A 25,036-nucleotide genomic window follows, 5' to 3' on the forward strand; every position below is an offset into this window, starting at 1 on the left:
ATCCAGTCTTTACAGTTTGACGAGTACAGTATGTTTCTTTTTTATTATCAGAGCAAGGCAAAGTAACTACAGGAAACCCACAGAAACCTACAAACACGACATAGGAGTCGCGCCTGAGCAAAAATTCAAACATTCTCGTGAGGTGGAAATGAAAGCACAGGCATAGCATGTCATTTTCTAGATATCAACTAGAGACAAAAAAATCTTTGTTAATGGTTAATGTTGAATATAGAAATTCTACATACCCCTGTTCGTATGTCATGATATTGGGATTTTTCTTTTTTTTTTTTTAATCCCAATTTCTGAAGGCATGTTCTTATCACAATTCATTACCTCAGTTGTTTATATTTCTTACTAAACCTTTTGAAAAGTACAGGCTAAGTAGTCACATTAAGAGTTGAAATTATGAAATGACTTTTTTTTTTTTAATCACTATTTGAAAATCCTCTTCAGTCACTTTCAAACCCAAGTATATTTTTAATACCAGCGGTTATCTTAGCGGTGTTAACATTTATGGTTTATTATCACTGCAAATTCTCAGCCATGTAGGCCATGCAGTCTGAAAAAAAACTGAAAGCCAACAGAGTATTTCTTGCTGGTTGAACAGTATAGCATGCATCAAAACTTTAAGGTGAAACATTAACTCTTTTAACTTTTGTGATGTATATGTGGTGTGTCCTTTAAATAGTTAAATTGAGCAGAAATTTTCGAGGTCTGATTAATGTTTACCTTGAAGAAAATTTATGGTGCCGAGTAGTCATCACACCAAAGATAAGGCCCATCTACGACAGGAAGTAACAAGCGTTTTCCCATAAATGGAATGTTGTTTTTTTCCACTCCCAAGGCCTACATATAGTGAAGAGCATGTGAAGCAAGCACAGCCTCAAAGCATTCAGTCTATGCTGCTTGTACTAATTCATCGGGGGGGTCAACTCCTGAGGAGCGGATGAAGAAACAAATTTTGCTTTTTTTCACATTCAGAGGGATAGTGAGCAAAGGCAAAAAGGGGAAAAAAAGAAAATGGCCAATTTTATATTACGGACGGCCCAACCAAACGATGTGTGTGATATCTTGCGACTCATAAAGGTAAGCCAATTGCAACACACTTCTGAGAATTCTGCCAGCTAAACATGACACTTTATTCTTTTTGCCCTGTAGGAACTTGCAAAATTTGAAGAGATGGAGGAGCAGGTCATACTGACCGAGAAAGGTCATTGTTTATTCTGAGTGTGTGTTGTGACTAATCTTAATAAAGTCACGCAAATGACAAAAACAAATCATAAATCTCATTGTAGAGCTACTTGAAGATGGCTTTGGAGAGCATCCGTTCTACCACTGCTTGGTTGCTGAGGTACCAGAAGAAAAAAAGACATCAGAAGGTAGAAACAAAAAAATAATTGAATGAGATTGGCTGTGAAATAATAATATTTATTTTATTTGCTAGGGCACATTGTAATCGCCTTCGCCATGTACTACTTCACATACGACCCTTGGATTGGAAAGCTTCTGTACTTGGAGGACTTCTTCGTCATGCCAGAGTTTCGAGGTATGAGTTTTCTTCGAAAATGTTGCGTAACCTTTAAGCGTATGCTGTCTGTTCATTAATCATTGTAATCATCATTTCAATCCTTGCCTAGGGTTTGGCATAGGCTCAGAGATTCTGAAAGTCTTGAGTGAGGTAAAACGAAAGCTGCTCTTAACTTCCTTCATTATTGTCTATATATAGTGTGCGTGTATTATTATTATTATTTGTCTTCCTGTCATGTGTACCTCTTACCAGACGGCTGTGAGGACTCGATGCAGCAGCATGCACTTCATAGTGGCAGAAAACAACACAAAGTCGATTGAATTCTACAAGAGAAGGGGGGCAGCTGACCTTTCCTCCCAGGAAGGTTGGCGCCTGTTTGCCATCGACAAGAAGGAGCTGTTGAAAATGACCAGAAAATAAAATGTTTATAGTTAATCCACTTCTGTTTTCTACATGCAACATTGATAAGTACTTGTACTGTATATTAGCTATAATTCTTCTACGGCAAGCCTGTTATCTTTGAAGACCAAAATAATTGAAGTAGGTTAAAAAAAAACTGTTTTTGGAAAGTGTTAAAAAAATATATGCAATTGTATCTTCTCTGTAATGAATCAGAATGGTTTAATAAACGTGTGAATAAATTTAGGTGGGACCGAGACTTTATTTCAATGATTTTTTTTTTTTTTTACCCAATCCAAGACATGTCGAGAGTGAATTTTTCCCATTCATAACTGCTTTATAGAACAAAGTGTATGTAGGGATGGATAAAAGAAGTGGCTAGGAAAATGGATGAATGCTTTGTTATGATTATATTATTGCTTAATGTGTTTGTGTTAAGCGTTGTGCAAAGTGCTTGGTTACAGCTGCAGTTGTTGTGAAAGTGCCATAAAAAAGTTGCGTAATTTCTGAAAATTGTTTACCACTGGTGGCATGTGGGCTCTCTCTAGCTGTATATGAAAGAATTCACTAGCCTACAGTTTATTTTACCATATTTAAGTGCATTTTTATGTTCAAACTACAGAATGTTAAAGTGTCTTTCAATATTAATGCCGTTTAGCATAGAGATTAATTATACTTGCACTAGACTCCAACGATTCACACTATTCTGTTTACACTGTTAACAAGCACCTTAAGTATACTTCTGTACTGGACTTATGTGTATCTTTGTGTATTTTATTTCTCATATTTTATATCTCGACTTGAGGATACTGCTGGAAATGTGAATTTCCCTACGGGGATGAATAAAGTATCTATCTATCTATCTATCTATCTATCTATCTATCTATCTATCTATCTATCTATCTATCTATCTATCTATCTATCTATCTATCTATCTATCTATCTATCTATCTATCTATCTATCTATCTATCTATCTATCTATCTATCTATCTATCTATCTATCTATCTATCTATCTATCTATCTATCTATCTATCTATCTATCTATCTATCTATCTATCTATCTATCTATCTATCTATCTATCTATCTATCTATCTATCTATCTATCTATCTATCTATCTATCTATCTATCTATCTATCTATCTATCTATCTATCTATCTATCTATCTATCTATCTATCTATCTATCTATCTATCTATCTATCTATCTATCTATCTATCTATCTATCTATCTATCTATCTATCTATCTATCTATCTATCTATCTATCTATCTATCTATCTATCTATCTATCTATCTATCTATCTATCTATCTATCTATCTATCTATCTATCTATCTATCTATCTATCTATCTATCTATCTATCTATCTATCTATCTATCTATCTATCTATCTATCTATCTATCTATCTATCTATCTATCTATCTATCTATCTATCTATCTATCTATCTATCTATCTATCTATCTATCTATCTATCTATCTATCTATCTATCTATCTATCTATCTATCTATCTATCTATCTATCTATCTATCTATCTATCTATCTATCTATCTATCTATCTATCTATCTATCTATCTATCTATCTATCTATCTATCTATCTATCTATCTATCTATCTATCTATCTATCTATCTATCTATCTATCTATCTATCTATCTATCTATCTATCTATCTATCTATCTATCTATCTATCTATCTATCTATCTATCTATCTATCTATCTATCTATCTATCTATCTATCTATCTATCTATCTATCTATCTATCTATCTATCTATCTATCTATCTATCTATCTATCTATCTATCTATCTATCTATCTATCTATCTATCTATCTATCTATCTATCTATCTATCTATCTATCTATCTATCTATCTATCTATCTATCTATCTATCTATCTATCTATCTATCTATCTATCTATCTATCTATCTATCTATCTATCTATCTATCTATCTATCTATCTATCTATCTATCTATCTATCTATCTATCTATCTATCTATCTATCTATCTATCTATCTATCTATCTATCTATCTATCTATCTATCTATCTATCTATCTATCTATCTATCTATCTATCTATCTATCTATCTATCTATCTATCTATCTATCTATCTATCTATCTATCTATCTATCTATCTATCTATCTATCTATCTATCTATCTATCTATCTATCTATCTATCTATCTATCTATCTATCTATCTATCTATCTATCTATCTATCTATCTATCTATCTATCTATCTATCTATCTATCTATCTATCTATCTATCTATCTATCTATCTATCTATCTATCTATCTATCTATCTATCTATCTATCTATCTATCTATCTATCTATCTATCTATCTATCTATCTATCTATCTATCTATCTATCTATCTATCTATCTATCTATCTATCTATCTATCTATCTATCTATCTATCTATCTATCTATCTATCTATCTATCTATCTATCTATCTATGAGTAGAGTAGCCATAATTGTACTCAAGTACAGCAAGAGTACTGTTACTTCTATGATTCAAATGAATATAAAATGTAGCCCTAAAATTACTAAAAAGTACAAAGTTATGAAGTTAAAAAACTATTCAGGTAAGTGTACTCCCTTTCTTTGAATTTCCAAACTTTAGTTTGAATGAGTTAGTCAAATCATGAGTATATTTCTTAAAGCATCCTATTAAAGTGTGTCATGATAGACACAAAAGGACACTTACTTCAAAGAAACAAAATGGCAGACATATCAATACTATAATAACATTAGCACCAGAAACAAGCCATTAGCAATAACTGCTATGTTGGGGGCATATTAGTAATACAGTACTATCGAGTTAATATAACACTATGACATCTTTTTTTTAATCATTACAAGAGGTGGTAAGTGTAATTTCACACAGATGGTGACATCATGCCAAAGTTGAACTAGGAATGACCACTTATAACCTTATCAGAAGTATGCTATTCTTTGGCTAAAATATTGAGAATGATGTTGGAAGAAAATGATCTCAAAATGGTCAAAATACTGCACAAAGGTTAAAAAAAAACTCCTTTGTTTACAGGCTAATTGGGTAAATTTGTTGTGCAACTTAGCACATCTGCTCATGGACTGACGACTTGTTTTTGTGAACAGTTGGTGCAATTCATATACTTACAAGAACATTTGTGTCATTTTCTTAAACAAATAGCCATTGAATTCTCAACACTGTAGACTTCTTTGGCTTCTGGGTCACGCGGTGGCGCCATAGAGCAAATGAAGCAACACGAATCTTTGAATCATGTGCAAACCAAACAACTGCAAAAGCCGCATTACTTCAAGAAGCTTTGTTTGGCCATCCCTATCTACTACACAGCTGTACAGTATAAAACAATTGTCCTCATTTTATTTTTAGAGTAGTACTTAATGTAAAAAGTTTGAAAACCAATTTTGTAATGTACAACTAGAGTAACAATGTTAAAGTGATTGTTTTCAGGTGATAATAACGGACAACCACTTATCCACACCAATATAATTGAAATAATTGAAGGGTTTTATTTATTTATTTTTCTGTTGTAATCGCTCTACTGTTCCAAATGGCACCACAGTTTACTTTTTATTGACCTGCTACTTGCTTGCGCCTCCTACTCGTATGGGTAAATGTGCAAAAAGCAATTTCAAGTGTCATCTCCACCAGCGGTGTTGGTAAACTAAAATAAGAGCCACAAGTCAAAATCGTCTCGGCTTTATGGCCTGTTTGGTCTGCTACCTACCCGCGTGCTTTCCACCACAAACCCTTCCGCATTTTCCTGCCGCTGTCGGGCTGTGACGTGTCGTGCTGACGGCGGCCTCGGAGCTTGGAGGAGCGGGGGGCTAGTAGCCTGACAAGATCAGGCTCCAGACGCCCTCCCTGGTTGCTTCGCTTTGAGTGGAGCTCCAGATTCATCCCCCGACCCCTCCTCCTCCGCTCGTCTGCGGCCCGCCCAAATAACACCGAATTCCCGATTGAATCTAGCCCGAGCCTGGGGTGGTGGTGGTGGGGGGGAACCAAGCGGCCCTGGAAAGCCGAGGAGCGGACGGAGGCCATCCCTGCTGCATCTGGTACGGGGCTCCTTGTTGCTCGTGAGGCGGCCGTTTGCAATGGCAGGTGTGCATATGCTCGTGTGTCTTGTGTATTTTCCATTGTTATCCTTATTTATTTCGCATGCATGAGACATTTTCATGTATTCATTCATTCTCACCGAGAGGCCGCAAAAAGAAGCGGTGTGGCCTTTTCTTTCGTAGGCCGAGGCCCGAAGAAAGGCCACAATTCGTAATGGGGAATTTGGGCCTATCTTGTTAGCTAGCGTGCTAACTACCTAGCCCGGAAAATGGAGCGCGCTTATTTCCAAGGCGATGACTTACGCCACTCGTGTTTTGCCTCAACGCCTTATAAGCGCGACAAACCTCGTTGGCAACGGTTGCAATGTGCTCTTCTTTGATTTGCTTATTCTACGTAAGTGAGTTAGATTAGCACTGTCGTTTGTACATGAAGCTAACAAAATGGCGGATGCTGGCGTGACGGTCTGGGGCAAAGGTGTGCGTTTTGTTCCCCTCCTCCAAAAGCTGCTCATGTGCACCGTCTCTCGTTTCCACATTATTTTCTCATTTATCCCGTAGTTTATATTTGTATTTAGAGTGGGCTTCCTGTATTTAAAGCGGTTCTTCTCCAGTGGTTATTTATTCATTCGCGTTTAGACTTCCTTTTGCCTGATTCGGTGTGGCTGACGGTGTACATTTTGTCGCCAATTAACGGCCCATTGTTGTCCAGCATCATTATCGTAGCGGTCCTTTTGGCCTCGATTTTGGGGGGGATGGTCCCACAGCATCCTTCATCATTCTTTACCGCTCTGCATCCCCCTCGGTGTGCGCGAGGGTGAGCGTTGAAGATGTACAGTACCACAGGAAGGTGGTGCTAAGCTCCCTTGTAATTGGTACAGCTGGACGAACGGCTAAAGAAATCGAAGTGAAATCGAGTGTGATGAATGTGAAGTCATGTCATTACGCTGCATCTCTGATGTGAACATGAGTTCTTAAATAGTGGTGTTTCTTTTTTTATACATAACATATTGTTCATTACTAGAAGCGCTCCCTACTTGACTTTGTCTACCTGCTGTACAAAGAAAATAGTCATTCTATTCTATTCTATTCTTTTCTATTCTATTCTACAGCAAAGTTTATCATAGTAAATCCTAGAGACCTTATGTTTATGTGTACAAGTGATCAGACGTTCAAAGGAAAATCATTCAACAATAGCATAAAAAGGCATAGCGTATGAAATAGTGTTGTTTGCATATTTTATTTTTTAGATATGAATTAATCTTCCCTGTTTTCGGAGATTGAAGTTGCCTTCATATGCATACACACATAAGTGTACAGCAAGCAGATCCACAGTGTTTTTAGTCTTTCCATTTTTTCAAAAGTTCTAATAATTTTCGAATTCTGGGTACTGGTCAATGATTATACTTTCATTCTCATAGTCAAAATGCTAGTTTAATTTTATTTCATGTGTTGGCAAAAGGGGTTTCTTAATTGATATACAGCCCAACATTTTATTTTAACCATTGTGCAGTATTTTGACCATTTTGGGGTTGTTTTCTTCCACATAATTCTTGCATTATCTCAGCCAAGGTTTGGCACGCTAGTGCGATTTTGAAATAGAACATGGTGTTGCCATCTGTTTGAAATTTCAGCGACCTGTACCTTGTATATTTGTTCATTGCTTTCTGCTTGATGTCAGATGCTTTTGATGTCAAGATCAAAGGATTGGACAAAATAAGGGTTAAACACAATTGCTATTATCCATAGCGTGAAATCCTAAATTTCTTTTTCTTTTATTTTCAGCTCCCCAGTAACAAATGCGGTGCAAGGACAATGGATGAGGAGGTCACCGGGCTTTCAATACCGTCTGAAGAGCCTAAAATAATATTACACGGATCGGGTAATGAGCCATGCTTGTATGAATGCTTTTATATACCAGACAAAATGTTGACGGTATACAGTAGAGGGTACGGGGTTTATTTGAAGAAGCAGGATTCTTAGTTTAGCCAGATAATTTTGACAAAGAGTTTATATTGATGCATGCATGACAGTGAGCCATTCAATCTTCTGGACCTTAATCTTGAATAAAACAACGCTCTGCATGCTTATCTGGCTAACTGGGTAATCCTGCCTCTTCCAGATGAGGGTGGTGCCGGCGGGCAGGAGTTTGTTGTGGAGCTTCAAGAGACTGTGTTGGTGTCAGAGGGCGAGGGTGAAGGCATGGCGGTGCACAGGTTTGCCCCAGACGAGCTAGTCATCCAGGATGCTGTTGAGGATGTGGTATCTGAGTATGTGCACTGCGATGAAGATGAAGATGTCGCTGTAGAAACCTGCGTGATGGCCTTGGACGGTGAGGAGGAAGGCGTTGCCATGGGTGACATCCCCGAAGACGGCCTGGACCCCGAGCAGCAGGACGATGACCAGGATAGCTGTGGCGACTATCTGATGATATCCTGTAAGTCAGTTCTATGTTATATTAATTCCGCCTACAGTATGTGTTAATCCAAATGTGACAATTAAGACAAAAGGTTTCACAATGCCTCTCAATTATGGAAAGTATGGGGGTACATTTTAGGATAGTTCTCTTTCTCAACCTCACTAGTGGATGAAGCTGGCAAAATGGTGTCTGACGATGGGACAGAGGTAACTATGGAGGGAGCAGTGGAGGACCAGGAAGTGGAGAAGGATGAGGATGGACAGGAGGTGATAAAGGTGTACATCTTCAAAGCTGACTCTGGCGAGGAAGACATGGGTAAGAGCATATATAAAAACTGGATCATTTAAACTAAGCTGTATTTTCCAAAATGTGCCTGTTCAGAAGAGTCTTTACGCATGTTTTCATGTCCTCCAGGAGAATCAGTCGACGTCAGTGATGGAGACATGGAGAATGTGGCACTGACCGATTCAGGGCAAACACTTCAAGAGAAGATGGTTTACATGTCTGTCGGTGATTCTCATCACCAAGAAAACCATGGTGAGTGGGCTGGAGCAACTGCACTGTGAACATTACACCACATTTCAATCTTGGTTAGTCAGTTGCCATTACATCATTATTTGAGTCAACTGTTTGGTTTATGTAACACTTTAGTGTGGTGGTATGCCATGAGGTTCTGTTTGTATAATGTGAGAAGCACGGGTTTTTCAAATTTATCTGATGTCTTGCCCAGCCCCTATTTAAAAATGCTAAAATGGGCTTCTCGGTGTTTCTCAGTTTTTATAAATCACAAAATCATACTGTAAGTTCAAAACCACATGACAGGTGGATTGTTCTGATGTAATCTTGTTGAAAATAATTATTTTGTCGTCACAGGTGTGGAGGACAGTGAGAGCTGTGAAAACCGTAACGGAGCAGCGAGCGCACTCCTGCACATTGACGAATCGGACTGTGTTGATGAAATGGGGCGACAGCGCAACAAGACCAAGCGGCGATCCGAACCGCGACAGGTTCAAACAGGTACAATGCACCTAGGCAGGTGGTCACTCTTTGAGCATGTCATGAGAGACTGGAATTTGATTTGCACAAAAAGAAATGGAGAAAAGGGGCAGTCCTGGTGGAGTACAGAATCCCAAATCTATGATGATGTTCTTATTTCTCCGTCCTAGCCATCATCATCGGTCCCTATGGTCAACCCCTGACGGTGTATCCCTGTATGCTTTGTGGCAAAAAGTTCAAATCGCGCGGCTTCCTGAAGCGGCACACCAAGAATCATCACCAGGAGGTTCTGACCCGTAAAAAGTACCAGTGCACAGACTGTGACTTCACCACCAACAAGAAGGCCAGCCTCCACAACCACATGGAGGTGCACGCCCTGAGCAGCAAGGCCCCCTTTGAGTGCGAAACGTGCGGCAAGGAGTTCCATCAGCAGGCGGCGCTGTTCACCCACAGACTACAACACCACCACCGGGAGACCAAGAGTCAGCAGGCCCCTCCGCCGGCCCCCGCCAAGACGCACAAGTGCAAGTTCTGTGAGTATGAAACTGCTGAGCAAGGACTGCTCAACCGACACTTGTTGGCCGTTCACAGCAAAAGCTTCCCGCACATCTGTGTGGAATGCGGCAAAGGTTTTCGTCACCCCTCCGAGTTGAAGAAGCACATGCGCACGCATACGGGCGAGAAGCCCTACTCCTGCATGTACTGCGACTACAAGTCGGCCGACTCGTCCAACCTCAAGACTCACATCAAGACAAAGCATAGCAAGGAGATGCCCTACAAGTGCGAACGCTGTTTCCAAACGTTTGCCGAGGAGGAGGAGTTAAACCAGCACGGACTGACGCACGAGGAGAATAAAACCCACCATTGTGCCCACTGTGACCACAAAAGTTCCAATTCCAGTGACCTGAAACGTCATATCATATCCGTGCACACCAAGGACTACCCGCACAAATGCGCCGTTTGCGGCAAAGGCTTCCACCGGCCGTCTGAACTCAAGAAGCACTCGGCGGCCCACCGCACCAAGAAACTCCACCAGTGCCGACACTGCAGCTTCAAAAACGCTGACCCTTTTGTCCTCAGTCGCCATATCCTCTCTGTCCACACCAAGGAGCAGCAGCAGGCCTCCCCCGAAACGAGCGAGGCCAAGAGGACAGAGACGCACTCGCCCGCCGCGTCCCCCAAAAAGTCGGCGCCGAGCGCTGCCGCCGCTGGCTCCGGCCCGCCCGCTCGGGTGAGCGCCGCCAGCCTAGCGAGCAGCGTGACTGTGGTTATCGGCAAAGGACAAAAAGAGCGTCGGATTTACCAGTGCCAGTACTGCAACTACAGCACGGGCGACGCCTCGGGCTTCAAGCGCCACGTGATTTCGATCCACACGAAAGACTACCCGCACCGCTGCGAGATCTGTTCGAAAGGCTTCCGGCGACCATCGGAGAAGAACCAGCATATCCTGCGCCACCACAAAGACGTGGTCCACGCCGAGTGATAGGACGGCCCGTCAAACCTTCAGCTCTTGCGCCGCTCGTGGAACAATGTGGAGCATCTGCTGCACTTAGCCTGTTCTCTTGTTTACAGTGAACCACCGTTTGTCGCAGTTACAGTGGGTTGAGCACCCATGATCATTTTCAAGATTTTCATTCATAAATCATGGGTGGTGCGGATCAGCAATTTCACTAAAATATATCATTTCGAAGATAATGTTCTGGAATGGCCTTTTCAGTCCCCAGACCTGAATATTCCTGAAAATCTGTGGTGGGATTTAAAGCGTGCAGTCCATGTTCAGAAACTATCAAACCCGACTGAACTGGAGATGTTTTGTAAAGAAGAAAATACCTTCAGCCAGAATCCAGAGTCCAGGCCCTCATTTGAAGCCATAGAAAGCATTTAGCATTTATTGCTGCAAAAGGAGGCTCTACTAAATATTGGTCATTTTTATGTTGGAGTGCCCAAATTTATGCACCTTCCAACTGTTGTTTAAATATTTACTGCACACTTTCTTTAAATCCTATGAACTAAATTTCCCTCTTCAAATATCACTGCTATGTGATATATTTTACTAAAATTGATGATTCGAACCACCAATGATTTATATAGGAAAAGCTTAAATAATCGGGGTGCCCAAACTTTTTCATACCACTGTTTGTTGCAAAAAGTCCAAATTTGTTGCATACCTTGTAAAAGAAAAAGAATGTTTTACCTTTCTCCATTTACGTGCATCATTTGTACTAATTCAAATTAGGGCTGAATGATTTTAAAAAAAAAAATCCAATAGGGATGTTAATTTTCTTTAATATTGCAATTGCAGTATATCACAGGCGTCTATTGGAATAATCCATCCATCATCTTGAGCGCTTATCTTCATGAAGGTGCTGGTGCCTATCCCAGCTGTCTTTGGGAAGTAGGCAGGGTAAATCCATATGAAATTGACCATATTGTCACACCAGTGATATTAAAAAAAAAAAAACTGCCCATTGGCCCAAATACACCTTTTTTCCACCTAAAATCGCAGTGTTTTTTATTTGAAAAATGGATTCTTCTACATTGCGGCTGATTTTAATTTGACTCAGCTCACTTTTAAATTTTTCCAAACACTTTTCAAAGTGTTCCAAAACGCATGTTCTCGCTTACAGTCGAGAAATGCAAAATTATCACATAGGATCATTTTGAGGAAAAGAAAACCCTCATTTGAATGATTTTGCAAACAAGGCAAGACCTGCTTGTTTCAAACTGGTTTGTCACTCCTAGCTGGAGTTAATTGTAAAATGGATGGATCAAGAGAAAGTTGAAAATGACGTGTTTTTAAACAAAGTAAATTAAGCCTCATTCCCACTATCTCAATGCCAGAAGGGAGTTTGAAATACCTTCGATGGGCTAGCATAATCACATGGCGCAGCAACACAACAATTCTCAGACTTGCCTGTATAAAAACCGTTAAACCATGGCTTAAATTGCAGAATATAGCAGAGGCATGAGTTTTCACTGCAACGTAGCGGGGGTTCACTGGACTTGTTTTACAGCCCATACAAATGTACATAACACCAATGCTCGGTAGACTTGCACTTTGTACTGCATGTTCCATGCCAGGGAAAGGGGGAAGGCTGCATGGCGAATAGTACAAATGGCTGTTTTTGATCAACTTCCGTTTTGCAATCAGCAATCCGCCGCGGTCCTCATTTCAATTTGCCAGAATCGAGTCTTTACGTGTGTCCCATAGCCCCGGCCTACTTAAACAGAGCCGTGTGGATTAGGAACATGTTATGCCCAAGCATTTGACACCTGGCTCGAGGTAAATGCATTGTGCCAATTACTGACTTCAAGCGTTTGATGTTTCCTGATGCTGGAGCGTAGTGCGTTTGTATTATGTGACAAATACACAAAGCTCTTTATGTATAGCGCACAGACGAGGAACAAACAACTATTCTGAGATTCATTCTTGGACGTGGAAGTTGCAGCCAGTTCATGCACCCCACCTCAGTTGGCCAAATCAGTAGGTAATAATCATCAGACAGTGTTTTTCCATAGACCGGGGAGAAAAATCCCCCATACATTCACAGCAAATGCCACGTTACATTGCAGAAATAGCCTACTTGTTCTCTGCATCAAGGAATCGGTGGTGCTGCAACCTTGACATTTATAACTTGCCCCCACTACCATGACCACCAAAACATATTGCTCTTACCAGAAGGGAAATAATGTAAATGTTTTTGGAAGCAACTTCAGAAGACAGGTGCTTGTGGTGTACTTTTTTTTACACTTTCCCCCCCCCCCACCCTGTGGTTTGTTTTTATATTTATTTCATTTACATGTTGTTGTATAGTTATGTGTCACTAGACTTCTATGGGACGTAAATTATTGTTTTGTATACAAATCTGTATAAAGCGTGTAGATGTAAACGAAAGTGGGCTGTGTCATTCTGGATGTATGTCGTATTTGTTAAAAAAAAGTGAATAAAAAACAGTATTGCAGCTTTTTAACTTTTTTTATTAGCACACATTTTTAAACTTTCTGCTTGTCTTGGCAGCGTTGTTGGGTTAAGTTGAAGCTGGCACCAAGTTAGGCAGCTGTGCACTCACCTGAATGAGCCAAAACATTGATATTCAATATGTTGTCACAAATTTTAACATCTTCAGCATGTGTCTTCATGTTACCGTTTCTGGGAAGGAATGCAATGTTTTCAGGCAGGATTCCGGTTTCCAGGGAGAACTGCCTGAACTTCTCCAGCAAATCTGTGCTGAGATCCACTCCTCGGCCTGTTCAACCCATCGTGTTAGTCTGTACAACTGTTGACCAATGCAGATCTGACACTTACTTTCAAATCAAGGCCATTACCATATAGCTTGTTTACGACGGTTGGAGGATCTCCCTCTGTCTTGACGGTATGAATCAAGGCGTACTGGTCATACTTGACTTCCACCACGCGCATGTCATTCTCATTGCCCCAACCTGGTGGAGACATCTCAGGATGGTAGTACCACTTGGATGGGAAAGAATTGTGTATGCTGACTGGTTATTTTAATGCAATATGGGACCATGTAATCAGCCATAACTGAGATTCAATATAATTCATGTGAAATTCAGTCCAATTCTTCCCTTCTATAGGTGATATCTTTTTTTGATTACAATTTTTCTGCCCTTGTTTTGCCGCTATTTCACGATTATTATCAATATTGTACATTTACAGTGTGTATTTTCCTCGGGCCCCAGTTTCCAGTTTGCCACTAGACGGCGACAAATAAGTATTTTTGAGAGAAGCGGTATTTTCAGTTATGGCAAAGGAAGTACTTTACAGTATAGTACAGTATTTTTATCCTTACCTTCAACGTTCCAAGACTTTTTACGATCTACCGGGATGATATTAAATCTTTGTTACATGTTTCTCATGCGCTTTTTATACTCATACGACTTCCTCAGTTGTACGGGTACCCCACCCCAAAATGGGAAAGTAATTTAAAAAAAAAAACATAAAACGCAAGTATGCTGTTAACTGTCTAAAGTTCACTCTACAGCAACAAATCTCCGTCCGGTGTAGGCGGCCAGCCGCTAGCGGGAATGTTGACATTACGCGATGCGCACGAGCCGTGAGGCGCATCCAACTGCACTGGAATGTTTCAAAATCAAGCAAAAACGTATTTATTTAATGATTATTTCTTTTTTTCCCTTTGCTGCTATCCACAACCCAATAGAATAAGGCCGTACCGGCACTTTTTTTTCCACTTAAGGCACTGAGAGGTTGCTCCAATATATTAGTTGCTCCTGGTCTGTAATTAAACCTTGTGCGGTATTTTTTATCCAATCATTTGATCTTACATTCAAGGCGTTTTACATCCAAGGAAAATCATTGAAAGAAGACACTAGGAAGCAAGAATTTCACCCAGATGGTGACAAGATGTCAAAGTTCAACAAGGCACAACCACTTAGTTGTCATCCCTTATCTAAAATACTGTGAGAATGACGTGGAAGAAAATGACCCAAAAACGGTCAAAACACTGCACAGGTATTAAAAATATTTTCCTATCTGTTCATATACTGTGGTCTTTTGAGCGTACACTCACTTGTGTATGTGAATTTTCCAGGCATATCACTCTTCTTGGCCAGGTTGTTCATTCTCCAACATGATCCATCAGCTCTGCACAGAAACAGCATACGGTATGCTCAGTAGTGTCAGCCTTTCCCACTTGAAAAATCCCTATCTATTGGTCTTTCTCACTTCAGGCTTGCATATGAAATATCCAGGTCACCGTCTGCAGTTGGGTTGAGCATGGCTGTGCCCATTTTCATGCTGTCACGGTGCTGGACGAACCACTGGCCGTTTGATGCGAAACCAATCAGGTACCATTTTCCTGCCATCTGTGGACACATTTTCAAGACATCCTATTGTTTACAAGCAAAAATGACACCACATTTTCTTTTCACCAGGTGGAAACAACCTACCTCTTGAACATTGAAGTCAGCTGGGGGAATGACTTCTGCAGACGTCCTGATGGAGGCCAGCACGGCCGCCAAAACTGTCGCCAGTAAGACCATATCGGCTGGAAACTGGGGAATGATGAAGAGGAGAACGTTTACTTGTAATGCTCTGCCTGCCTGACGTTGCTTTATATAGTGGAGGGTTCACTTTCTCTCCCCTGCAAGCACACTCGCCCATGTGCTGGGGTGAGTCCAAACATGTTCACGCAGCCACACTTTTAACCCTATCACAGATAGAATTCAGCAAAATGTGCTTGAGAGTAACACGAGTTCCACAAATAGGTACCACTGTTTTTTTTCATAATCCCCTTAGTTATACTAAAAAAGGAGGACAAAACAGTCGCTCCCACTCTGGCGTATTCCACGGCAGGGAGCATAGAATTAAATTCAGCTGTCAGCAGTTATAACACAAACAACTCGGTACATTTGGAAACAGACTGCCGTGTGCTGGACTGGCTCACCAACTGTATTTTCATGTGCTACTCTGCCAATGCTTTTGCCATGTCATTTATATTGATATCACACTTTCATTAGAGTATATCAACACCCTGCAAAATTTCTGCCCAAAACGGTGAGAACATAATGAAAGAGCAAGCGAAAAAAATGATGGCAAGTATCCTGCGTGTTTTCGAGGCTTCTATTTTCCCGACAGACCTGATTCAAATGATCAGCCCATCAGCCAGCTCAGCAGAAGCCTGAGTGCGATCCTGGTCTTTTGATTCAGGTGTGCCAGTGAAAGAAACGTGGATAACATGCAAGATAGCAGCCCAGGGAGAACATACAAATTACACAGGATGGCCAGAATCAAATACGCGTGAGTAACGTGCTAACCAGTCTGCCAGATGTAAGAATAAATGTATATATCATCATATACATCCATCCAAACATTTTCACGGGGTCGCAGGCCTGCTGCTGCCTATCCGAGCAGTCTTTGGGCAGTTGGTGGGGGAAACCCAGAACTGGCTGCCAGCCAATTGCAGGTCACATGGACAAACAACCCAATCAAACTTAAGGAAAATTTAGTCTGTACTATTCACCTGACTTGCATGTTTTTCGAATGTGGGAAGAAGCCGGAGTGCCCGATGAGGACTTACACGGGCTTGGGGATCACATGCAAACTCCAAACAGGTAGGCCGGTGCCAGCTATATTTGAACTCAGGTTCCTAAATTGTAAGGCAGACATGTTAATTACAAAGTTGCTTATTGTATTCTTTATACGTTAGTTGTGGGTTTTTGATTAAAGTAAGTCATAGTTTTGGAGAGTATTTCATTTAATACATGAATGGTTGGTTGGTTGGTGCATTTTATGAGCGATTGATAATTTGTCTAGCGCTTTCCTGGAGCTTGTAGACAGACTGAGTGTTTGTTTTACATGTTTGACCCCATATTGCCATACAGAAAGTCAGGTATGGCAGTATTAGCAAACTATATAATGTGTGTAGAAACTTTTTGTTAAGAAGCTCTTTTGTTGGAAAAAGGATACTAAAGCTTTAGATATTTTTTTTTGGACATTCTCTGTGTTCCGGCTTAATTTTGCATCACCACCAAGAAATTTTATTTCATTTAAGCTATCATAGCTAGTTGAGTGATTCGAAGTATATCCTATACTGTATGTGCTGTACTATGATAAAGCAACATAGGGCATAAGCACTTTTCCCATTACAGGAAGCTCTTTGCATTGAATCTTTACATACCTTGCAAGTTCAAACAAGAAAACCATTAGCCTTGAGGGAAAATGTCATTATGTAATGTCACGTTTCGCAGTGTTTTTGACAAGAACAGTAGATTCAAATTCAGTTTCTTTAGTGTGAGTGAGTTCATAAAACTAACTTGGAATTTCTTATGGAGGCTTAATGCCTGGAAATGCCATAAAGGCCGAGTTTGATGGAAATTTGCTCATTGATGGAACCACACTCAGCCAAAGGTACAAAATGTGTTTTTTGATGTTGGACATCAGGTCTCATCAAAAACTGGACTTCTAAAATCAAGCTTTAAATGGGGAAAAATAAGAGTCCTGCTCCCCTTGTTCCATTTTTACCTTTTTTTTTTTTCAATTTGGGATACCCAAATTACTAAAATAGTAATTACAAAGTGAAAGAAAACTGTAACAAGTGAAAGTATTATGTGGGCTCATGTAAAGTCCTGGTTATGTCCTAAAATATTCCGGTAGAGGCTTAAATGGGAAGTGCTGTAACATTGTACAGTTTACCGGATAAAAACAAATTAAAATCGCGAGCATGAAAACAGTGACGTCTTTGGATCGCTATGCAACACTGCCTTCTATAGGCTGATTGACTATAATTCATTTACAAGAAGCCTTATTATTATCAGTCTCTCTGTATTTAATATACAGTATAATAATCCAAACCAATTCGCGTATTTTTTTTCTTACTGCATCTTGCAAAGTTTGAGTGAGGTGATAAATTTGGAGCCTATACTCCCCAGTCAAAAATATTACATACACCTAACATAATGCGACCCAATAAAATAAGTGAATTAAGCATTTACAAAAACGATCATTCACAGTTTTTTTGGGACACTGAAAGTAATATTTTAACAAGGTTTATTTAAGAAGTTGTCATTCCGGGATAGAGCGACACACTATCATACTCAGTGGTGTTGCTTAAACAATTTCAATCAAAAAGCCCACATTTGTTCTACTTAGTGATATAAGAAGTGGGTTGCAAGAACAGAAAAAAAAAACCCTGAGTGCATTGACTTGGATATAACTTGAAGACAATGTATTGATTTAAACAGCTTGCTCCACCCACCATATGCATTATGAAAAGGCAAAAGAGCACATTAAATGCCACTCGCAACGGTCAAGCCTTTATTAACATAAATAATTCAAAGTATGTATTTACCACATGACTGCAAAAACAGTCACTGGTGGGCTTATGTTAAAATATATACACAGTTAGATTCCAGTCATAAAGCATACTGTAAATTTCGGACTATGAGCCACAACTTTTTCCTCACGATTTAAACCCTGCTATTTATTGTCCAAGTCAGCATATCTGCATTTTTATTTCCCCTAGATTCCACGGGGCAATCTTCCAGTAACAAAAAGAGAATGAAAAAGACACTATCAAAGTATTGATTTGAAGGTTTAACTGCGATTTTACTTGCCACCAAGGGGCACTTTACTCTACTAAAACAATCAGGCATATTACTGTTGTGTTTGTGCACTAATCAAACAATCCCAGTGTGTCTGTGTTATGTTTAAAGTATATTGGTGCCGCTCATATTTCTGTGCAGGCATGTTCAGTCTGTGTTGAAGGGATGTTGCTGCAAATGTTTGATATTACAACATACGGCTTATAGTACGGTGCGGCCTATATATGACAAAAACAGTTTTTCTGTTATATTTTTGTTGGTGTGGCTTATATGATCTGAAATTTACTGTATTTATAGCATGGTAAACGGTTTACGGCGTTTCAACAATGAGATGACCAATATTCACCAAAAACAAAATAAGAGCACCATTTTCTGTTTTAAAAATGAAACTAGACCAAGTCAGGGGGGCCGGATGGAGGACTCATTGAGGTATCGGCCATGGTGAGGAAATCGACCCAGTTCTGGTAGAAGCCTCGCGAGTACGTTCCCGTGGCGACGGCCAGCCCCCACAGGCGCCTTTGGCCTGTTTTGTTCCTCAGGGCAAGCTGGGCCTCCCGCTCTGTCACATTGAAGCTGATATTTGCCACTTGTGACAGCAGTAGGTACAGCAGCCCCCCTGTGACGATGACGCTGTACCAGGCACAGGTGAAGCACAGCGCTGAGCTACACACATCCACAAAGACGGACATGAACATGTATTTCCGTTAAAAAAGGCTGCCTGACAACTATATGCATGATATTATCGCAGAAATTATTCATAATACTGTGTTATCTTACCAGTAACATGCTGTGTTATCTTACCAGTAACATGCTTCACTTTTTGCATTTTTATTTTTTGTTTTTTTCTGAAAGACCCTCAATTTACAACAGCACCTATCCAATGTACTGCTTGAAACAAAACCACTGCTTGTTGAGGCATTATATTGGGGTGTTTTGGCAACAATGTTTTGCGATTCTTATAGGCGGTGCGCTTGTGGCTGAGTGAGAGAGCTGTGCGGAGATGTACATGTGTGAGAGGGGGCGGGCTGTGAGCGGATGCTTGAGGGATAACAAGGGTCTTGTCAAACCCTTTTTATTGGGGCACATGCTTAATGTCTCAATTAATTTGCTCGTTATTTGAAAAGAAACTGAGTTTTCCTGAGTAGGCATTTTGCATAAACACATTACAAAGCATTAAATAATCTTTGCTGATACCAGCATAAACCCTATTAAACTCTCCCGCACCCCCCTGAAGTGCCTTCATGTACCCCAAGGCTTACTTATGCCCTCTTTTGAGAACTGCTGATGTTAAGCACAATTGATTATGACCCCTAAAGAAAGCAACATTGCAAATGATTTTTTTTTTACCTCAAAAAACTTGCTTGACCAATAGTGGTTGACATATCAACTCATGCATTGATTTTTTAATTTTTTTTTCACTTATAGATTGATAACTTATTTCGGTGTTCATACCTGGACTGAGAGTAGACACCAGGGCAGTAGAAGAGTGCGCTGATGAGATACTGTTGAGGACACAGGCTGTGCAGCACCAAACTGATTCCGTACAGAGATGTTAGCAGGAACACGCACAGGGTCAACAGGAAGCTGCGATGGTTGCCCTGTCCGACGCAACTGTTAATCCTACAACAAAGAATACACACTTTCATGTTTTCCATTGAACCTAGTATGACAAATCAAAAGTGTTTAGGAATTATAAGAATATTTAAAAGTCATGGAAAATTCGATTTTAATGTTGCAGTTCAAACTTTAATTGATCGTATTATGCTAAATACAACATCTCTGATTGGTGAAATTGGTTGTTGGTAGAATATAATACACATGGTGATAATTTGGATTTTTTTTTCCAGGCCAAATGCAGTCACGTTCAAACATTTGGAAACAACTTTGTGTTCAATATATTCTCAAACACAATAAGAGGTCAAGCCCTTGCAGGTCATTAGGCATCATCCACATTGTAAAGCACACTGAGAAAATGCCAAGGTGAGAAAAGCTCAAATCTTGGCAAACGGTCTCTACTTTGAAGAATTTCATTTTGTTTTGATTGACATGACAAAATGGCTGCCTCATGAGATTGAAAGATTTTTCTGCTTAATTCATATTCCATAAACAATACAAATTAGAATAACTCATTGAGGCTTGTTGGAGTGTATACGACCTATAATTATCCCCCAAAAGTTTCACTTTCCTTTTTAATATTACACTCTAAAACAGTTGGTTGACTTAAACATAACCCAATTATGTGTATGACAAACCCAACACAGTATTTGGGTCAGTTTGATCCATTTTGGGGGGTTGTTTGCACAAAACAACCCCCCAAAATTTTATTTGGCACAAAACAACCTCAAGTTGTGATAAAACAATTCATAAAGAGGGGGCCAATTATTTCAAAATATTGGGTCATCCCTTTTTTGACCAAAAATTGGGTTATTTATGACACTAACCCTTTATGAGTAAATAAGAGGGAACCGTGGTATTCCATCAATATTTTTACATTATGTCAATGGTTCAAGTAATAATCGGAATTCAGGAAATGTCACGCACCAGACACAGTGGTGATCCAGGCGTAGGACACATACTCCACATGTTCTGCAATGTCCCGCCCGAGGGGGCCGTGTAATTTTGCACAGAGGACACCTGCTGCATTTTTCGCTTGGTTTCGATCCTGAGATAGTTGAAGAATCTTCTGTCTGGACACTGAGATGTGGCAAACACTTGATGTCCTCCTCACGTAGTGTTGCGCTAACAAATCCTGGACTCCTCTTGGTCCGAATCAGAGAGACAATTGTGAAAATCATCCCGGTGGTCACGGTACACAGCTGCACCCGACTCACACCTCCGCGAGGTAGGATTTCAGTGAGGAAAAGATAGTACATGTAGGCCAGAGAGTAGAGAGCCAGCGTGAGGAAGAAGAGCGTGCGTCTTTTCCTTTTGTGGGTGGCGTAGTAGAGCCAGAGCACCAGGCCGGGTAGAGCCGTCAGAATCATGATACCCAACAGGTAGTGCAGCGCCGCAACACGCATCAGGAGAGGCAGCAGAACCAGAGCAGGAACCAGCGAGATCTCCAAGTTGTCAATCAAGGCTCCAAGTAGAAATGAATGACATCCACTTTTTGGTGCTTTGCTTCTCAGCCATCTACAATAAATAGTTATGTTGCTTTGTTGGATGGATGTCACACAGATGATGCACAGACACTTTACGATATATCAGATCAGTGGTTGTCTTATTTTTTTGATTATCAACCCCCAGTGAAATATTTTATTCCATAAATGTCAGTGTATGGACATTATGTCGTGTTACATGTTACGTACAGGTACACTAATGTACCTCCATACCTGTTAAAGGCCTGATCCAGATCCTCACAGTCACAGCAACATCCGTACTGGAACACGTCACATTCACAGCAACACATTGGGTCATCTGGTTCTGGAGGTTTTAACTTCTCCCATTTCATTATGGCGTACTTTATCCTGTATAAGCCACAAATCTATTACTTTGGGACAAAACGTTTGATCAGGGTCAAAAATGTACAGTTACAGTTTTAGATTGTATGTCAGGTTAATTAACTGACTCCCAGGGGGTGTTTAAAAAATGAGTGATTTCTATAATCAGCCTTTGGTGCTTTCAGTGTAATTTGTTGAAACAAGGCCACAATGTCCATGGAGACAAACTATCTGGGCCAATCAGGTCCTCAACGTGTGACTGTATTTTGCTTGAGCTATTGTGAAACTAATTATTTGTTACTCTATGTTGTTATTTGCATAGTTCATATTTTTCCAATGATCTTCTTGGAACATTCAAAATTAAAAAAAAAAAAATCATGATCAGCTTTCAATGGGCCAGTCAAGTAAAAAATCACATCTTTGTGCACGCAGAGGTTGTGATACATTTTTTTTATTGGATCTAATTACAGTGAGCTTGTGCACATAATAGGTACTTATTACCTAAGTTTATATCAGGACATGCTCAAACTTACCTTTATCTCCAAACTCAAAATCGAAAAAAAAGGAGAAAAAAACAGTCTCTCAGGTATAGCTTCGGCTTCCGTTCATGTACAAGTAAAGGAAGAAAAGAAAAGCACCAGCAAATACAAAAAATGAAGTCGTCACATCACTGCTGCGTCTCCGTGTCAAAGCACTGAAACGGTTGTCACTTCTCGCATTCCCATGGTGCAGGCATCCCATTGAGTGTTGCCCTCGCTTCCTCACATCTGCAAAAAGTTTTTTTGAGCAAATTGAACCTAGTTTTTGCCGAGGTCACAGTTTCGGGTCTTTGAATGAAAAATACGTTTGAATATCTAAGCGAGCTTATTTGTTGAGCCGGTCAGCAGCCCCTGTGGATCCACACTGGCTGACACTGTAGGACCGGGCTGCATAATATAATATCAGCCACATGACAGGCAGTGTAGTGGATGGACGTAAAGTGGAGTGGAGTGATGTGATGATCCACAGGGCAGCTCCACCCTCTGGGATCACATTTCCTCCTCAACACAAGCAACCTGACCTTGCCGCTTGCTGACTGAAAACTCTGGAAGACTTTTTTTGCACCCCGTCCACTTGTTGTTCCCGTATTCATGTTCTTGCATTCCACTGTGTGTAATGTAATCGTTTCAAATATTATAATGGTCGTAATGATTATTTGACAGTGTCTTCATTTAGATTACCCATGCGGAACAAAGCAAACTACATACGTTTATCGGGTGACCTTCCCTAACTCATTTTTATTGGTTATTATTTTATGTTTTGAACTAGGGTGTGTAGACTTCATATTCATTATATTTACATATGTACATACTATATTCATGGTTAAGAATACACTATGTAAAACCGTTGACTCTATTATTACCAACTATGATTTTAGTTATTTTATAACATGCTAAAACAAGCAAAACAGCATAAATTGAGGAAGTGCAGGCTAATGGAATAGCGCCCAAGTTGTTCGCCAAGCCACATCACAATTTTGAGGTCAGAGGTCAAATCCGAGTTCTGGCCTTCCTGTGTGGAGTTTACATGTTATTCTTGTAGGTGATTGGGTGTAAAAATTTGTTTCCTCGTGCCTTGCATATAAGTAGGGTCACCCCCGAACCGATTACAACAAGCACTATAGAAACTGAATGGATGCAATTTTACTCTGATTCAAGATGACCAGTTTGGCATCCCATAATATTTGCTAAGCCTCGTAGTGCTGCTTTTCTTTTTGCTAGCACTCTGAAATTGACTGTAAATTGCATTTAGGTGGTGATGTCAGGACATCAACTGTAATAGAGTGTGAATCCGGACACACCCTCGAGTTTCTTTGAATTGATCACTAAATATCAGAACATCGTCTCAAAAGGGCCATGCGCATTACGGGCTAAAGGCCTGAGTCGTATTAGGTCACTGAAACCTTTTTAATGTCCGTGAGAGTGTATGGACTCAATCAATGCAGTGCAAAAGCTGCTGCTCTTGCTGCTGTGGCTTTGTGCCTCCATTAGTCTTGATGGAGGCCGGAACTGAAGATACACAGGCCGCCTCTAATCTATTTTGGAGGAATTACTGCCGCAATTTAAACGAGCCAGCGTGTGACGAGTGCACGGGCGCACAGACAAAATGGAAGATTTGCAAGGGGTTGGGGGGGACCTTATGTGGACTGTGACCTCTTCATTTTGGATTCTTTATTGGGGTCAAATTGGGCCTTTATTTACACTCTAAAAACAGTTGGATCGAAATTAACTGAATTAGGGGGAGAAAATGACTGACCCAATGTTCGGGCTGAATTGAGACAACATTCTGGGTTGTCTTTTTCAAAACAGAGTTTTTTTTGTTGTTGTTTTGTTTGTTTGGAATGTTTTGTGCAAAACATCCCAGAAAGTTGGATCAAATTGACCCAGATATTGTGTCAGTCCTACTTTAACCAATTATTGTGTAATTTTTTAATGTTTCCCATTTAGTGATCTCACTCCATAGGTTGGGGCGCATAGGACATCATAATTGTCACGCAAATTTCTGACTTTTAATATTACTCTCTAAAAACAGCTGGGTTAAAAAATAACACAGTTATGTATTAAAAAGGACCGACCCAATACAGTATTTGGGTCGGTTTGAACTCATCTTTGCACAAAACAACCTCAAGGATTTAGTTTTTATAAAACAATCGACAAAGATGGATCAAATTATTAGCAGTATATCTTTCCTTTTTGACCCCAAATTGTGGTATTTATGCCCTTTTGGGAGAGTGTATAAGCCACATGTAATTATTTAGTAGTCCGCGAGGCTTTCTGTTAGGTTTAGAAGTTGCACTATCAAGCAATATTGTAATTTATTTACATGTATTATTGCCATCATGCGGCATAGGGGTTCATTTACAAGTCATTGTGATCAGTTTGGGTCATCTATATATGCCTTGTTGGCCAGCAGTCAGCCCAGGCTTCCACTTTTTTTGCATGCTCCTTTAACATATTAAGCGTCGAAAAAAAATTGCGTTGCATCTTTTCTGGCATGGAATCTGTGTTTGTGTGCCACCTACAGTCTCGTTGCGGTTCAGCAGATTTTTTTCCACTTTTAGCTGTGTAAA

The 25,036-nt window shown here is 40.0% G+C and overlaps 5 protein-coding genes across 11 annotated transcripts in view; 2 read left to right on the forward strand and 3 right to left on the reverse strand.

Annotated features, from left to right (window-relative positions):
- map7d2a (MAP7 domain containing 2a) overlaps window positions 1-5,834 on the reverse strand; it is a 35,775-nt gene extending 29,941 nt beyond the window's left edge. Inside the window, exons 1-2 of the mRNA XM_088440440.1 lie at window positions 5,667-5,834; window positions 1,778-1,924 (exon numbers count right to left, since the gene is read on the reverse strand). The gene's annotated coding sequence lies outside the window, so the exon portion shown is untranslated. The remainder of the gene's footprint in view (window positions 1-1,777; window positions 1,925-5,666) is intronic.
- sat1a.1 (spermidine/spermine N1-acetyltransferase 1a, duplicate 1) lies at window positions 145-2,793 on the forward strand. Its single transcript, XM_088440453.1, has 6 exons — window positions 145-1,086; window positions 1,159-1,210; window positions 1,296-1,379; window positions 1,445-1,546; window positions 1,638-1,678; window positions 1,781-2,793. The coding sequence occupies exons 1-6, from the start codon at window positions 1,021-1,023 to the stop codon at window positions 1,946-1,948; spliced, it is 513 nt and encodes a 170-aa protein (XP_088296579.1). The 5' UTR covers window positions 145-1,020; the 3' UTR covers window positions 1,949-2,793.
- Window positions 5,701-13,368, forward strand: LOC148408952 (zinc finger Y-chromosomal protein). 7 transcript variants are annotated; one of them, XM_088440444.1, is made up of 8 exons: window positions 5,701-6,040; window positions 7,777-7,873; window positions 8,114-8,207; window positions 8,282-8,428; window positions 8,576-8,725; window positions 8,825-8,947; window positions 9,284-9,427; window positions 9,577-13,368. In XM_088440444.1, the coding sequence occupies exons 3-8, from the start codon at window positions 8,114-8,116 to the stop codon at window positions 10,887-10,889; spliced, it is 1,971 nt and encodes a 656-aa protein (XP_088296570.1). In that variant the 5' UTR covers window positions 5,701-6,040; window positions 7,777-7,873; the 3' UTR covers window positions 10,890-13,368. The 7 variants fall into 7 exon arrangements, with proteins under 7 accessions (XP_088296570.1, XP_088296571.1, XP_088296568.1 ...); XM_088440445.1 differs by having other exon boundaries at window positions 5,701-5,994; XM_088440446.1 differs by having other exon boundaries at window positions 5,702-6,040; window positions 8,300-8,428.
- Window positions 13,364-15,503, reverse strand: LOC148408953 (lipocalin-like). The gene is made up of 6 exons (XM_088440452.1): window positions 15,335-15,503; window positions 15,111-15,250; window positions 14,956-15,029; window positions 13,733-13,846; window positions 13,552-13,653; window positions 13,364-13,476 (listed from the first exon to the last, which is right to left on the reverse strand). The coding sequence occupies exons 1-6, from the start codon at window positions 15,425-15,427 to the stop codon at window positions 13,457-13,459; spliced, it is 543 nt and encodes a 180-aa protein (XP_088296578.1). The 5' UTR covers window positions 15,428-15,503; the 3' UTR covers window positions 13,364-13,456.
- Window positions 15,504-18,326: 2,823 nt separating this feature from the next.
- zdhhc23a (zDHHC palmitoyltransferase 23a) lies at window positions 18,327-22,660 on the reverse strand. The gene is made up of 5 exons (XM_088441291.1): window positions 22,461-22,660; window positions 21,820-21,954; window positions 21,029-21,619; window positions 19,940-20,107; window positions 18,327-19,150 (listed from the first exon to the last, which is right to left on the reverse strand). The coding sequence occupies exons 2-5, from the start codon at window positions 21,936-21,938 to the stop codon at window positions 18,877-18,879; spliced, it is 1,152 nt and encodes a 383-aa protein (XP_088297417.1). The 5' UTR covers window positions 21,939-21,954; window positions 22,461-22,660; the 3' UTR covers window positions 18,327-18,876.
- Window positions 22,661-25,036: the final 2,376 nt, after the last annotated feature.

This window comes from Hippichthys cyanospilos, chromosome 18, assembly GCF_059441005.1.
Source record: "Hippichthys cyanospilos isolate Australia breed blue-spotted pipefish chromosome 18, RoL_Hcya_1.0, whole genome shotgun sequence".
Classification (NCBI taxonomy): Eukaryota; Metazoa; Chordata; class Actinopteri; order Syngnathiformes; family Syngnathidae; genus Hippichthys; species Hippichthys cyanospilos.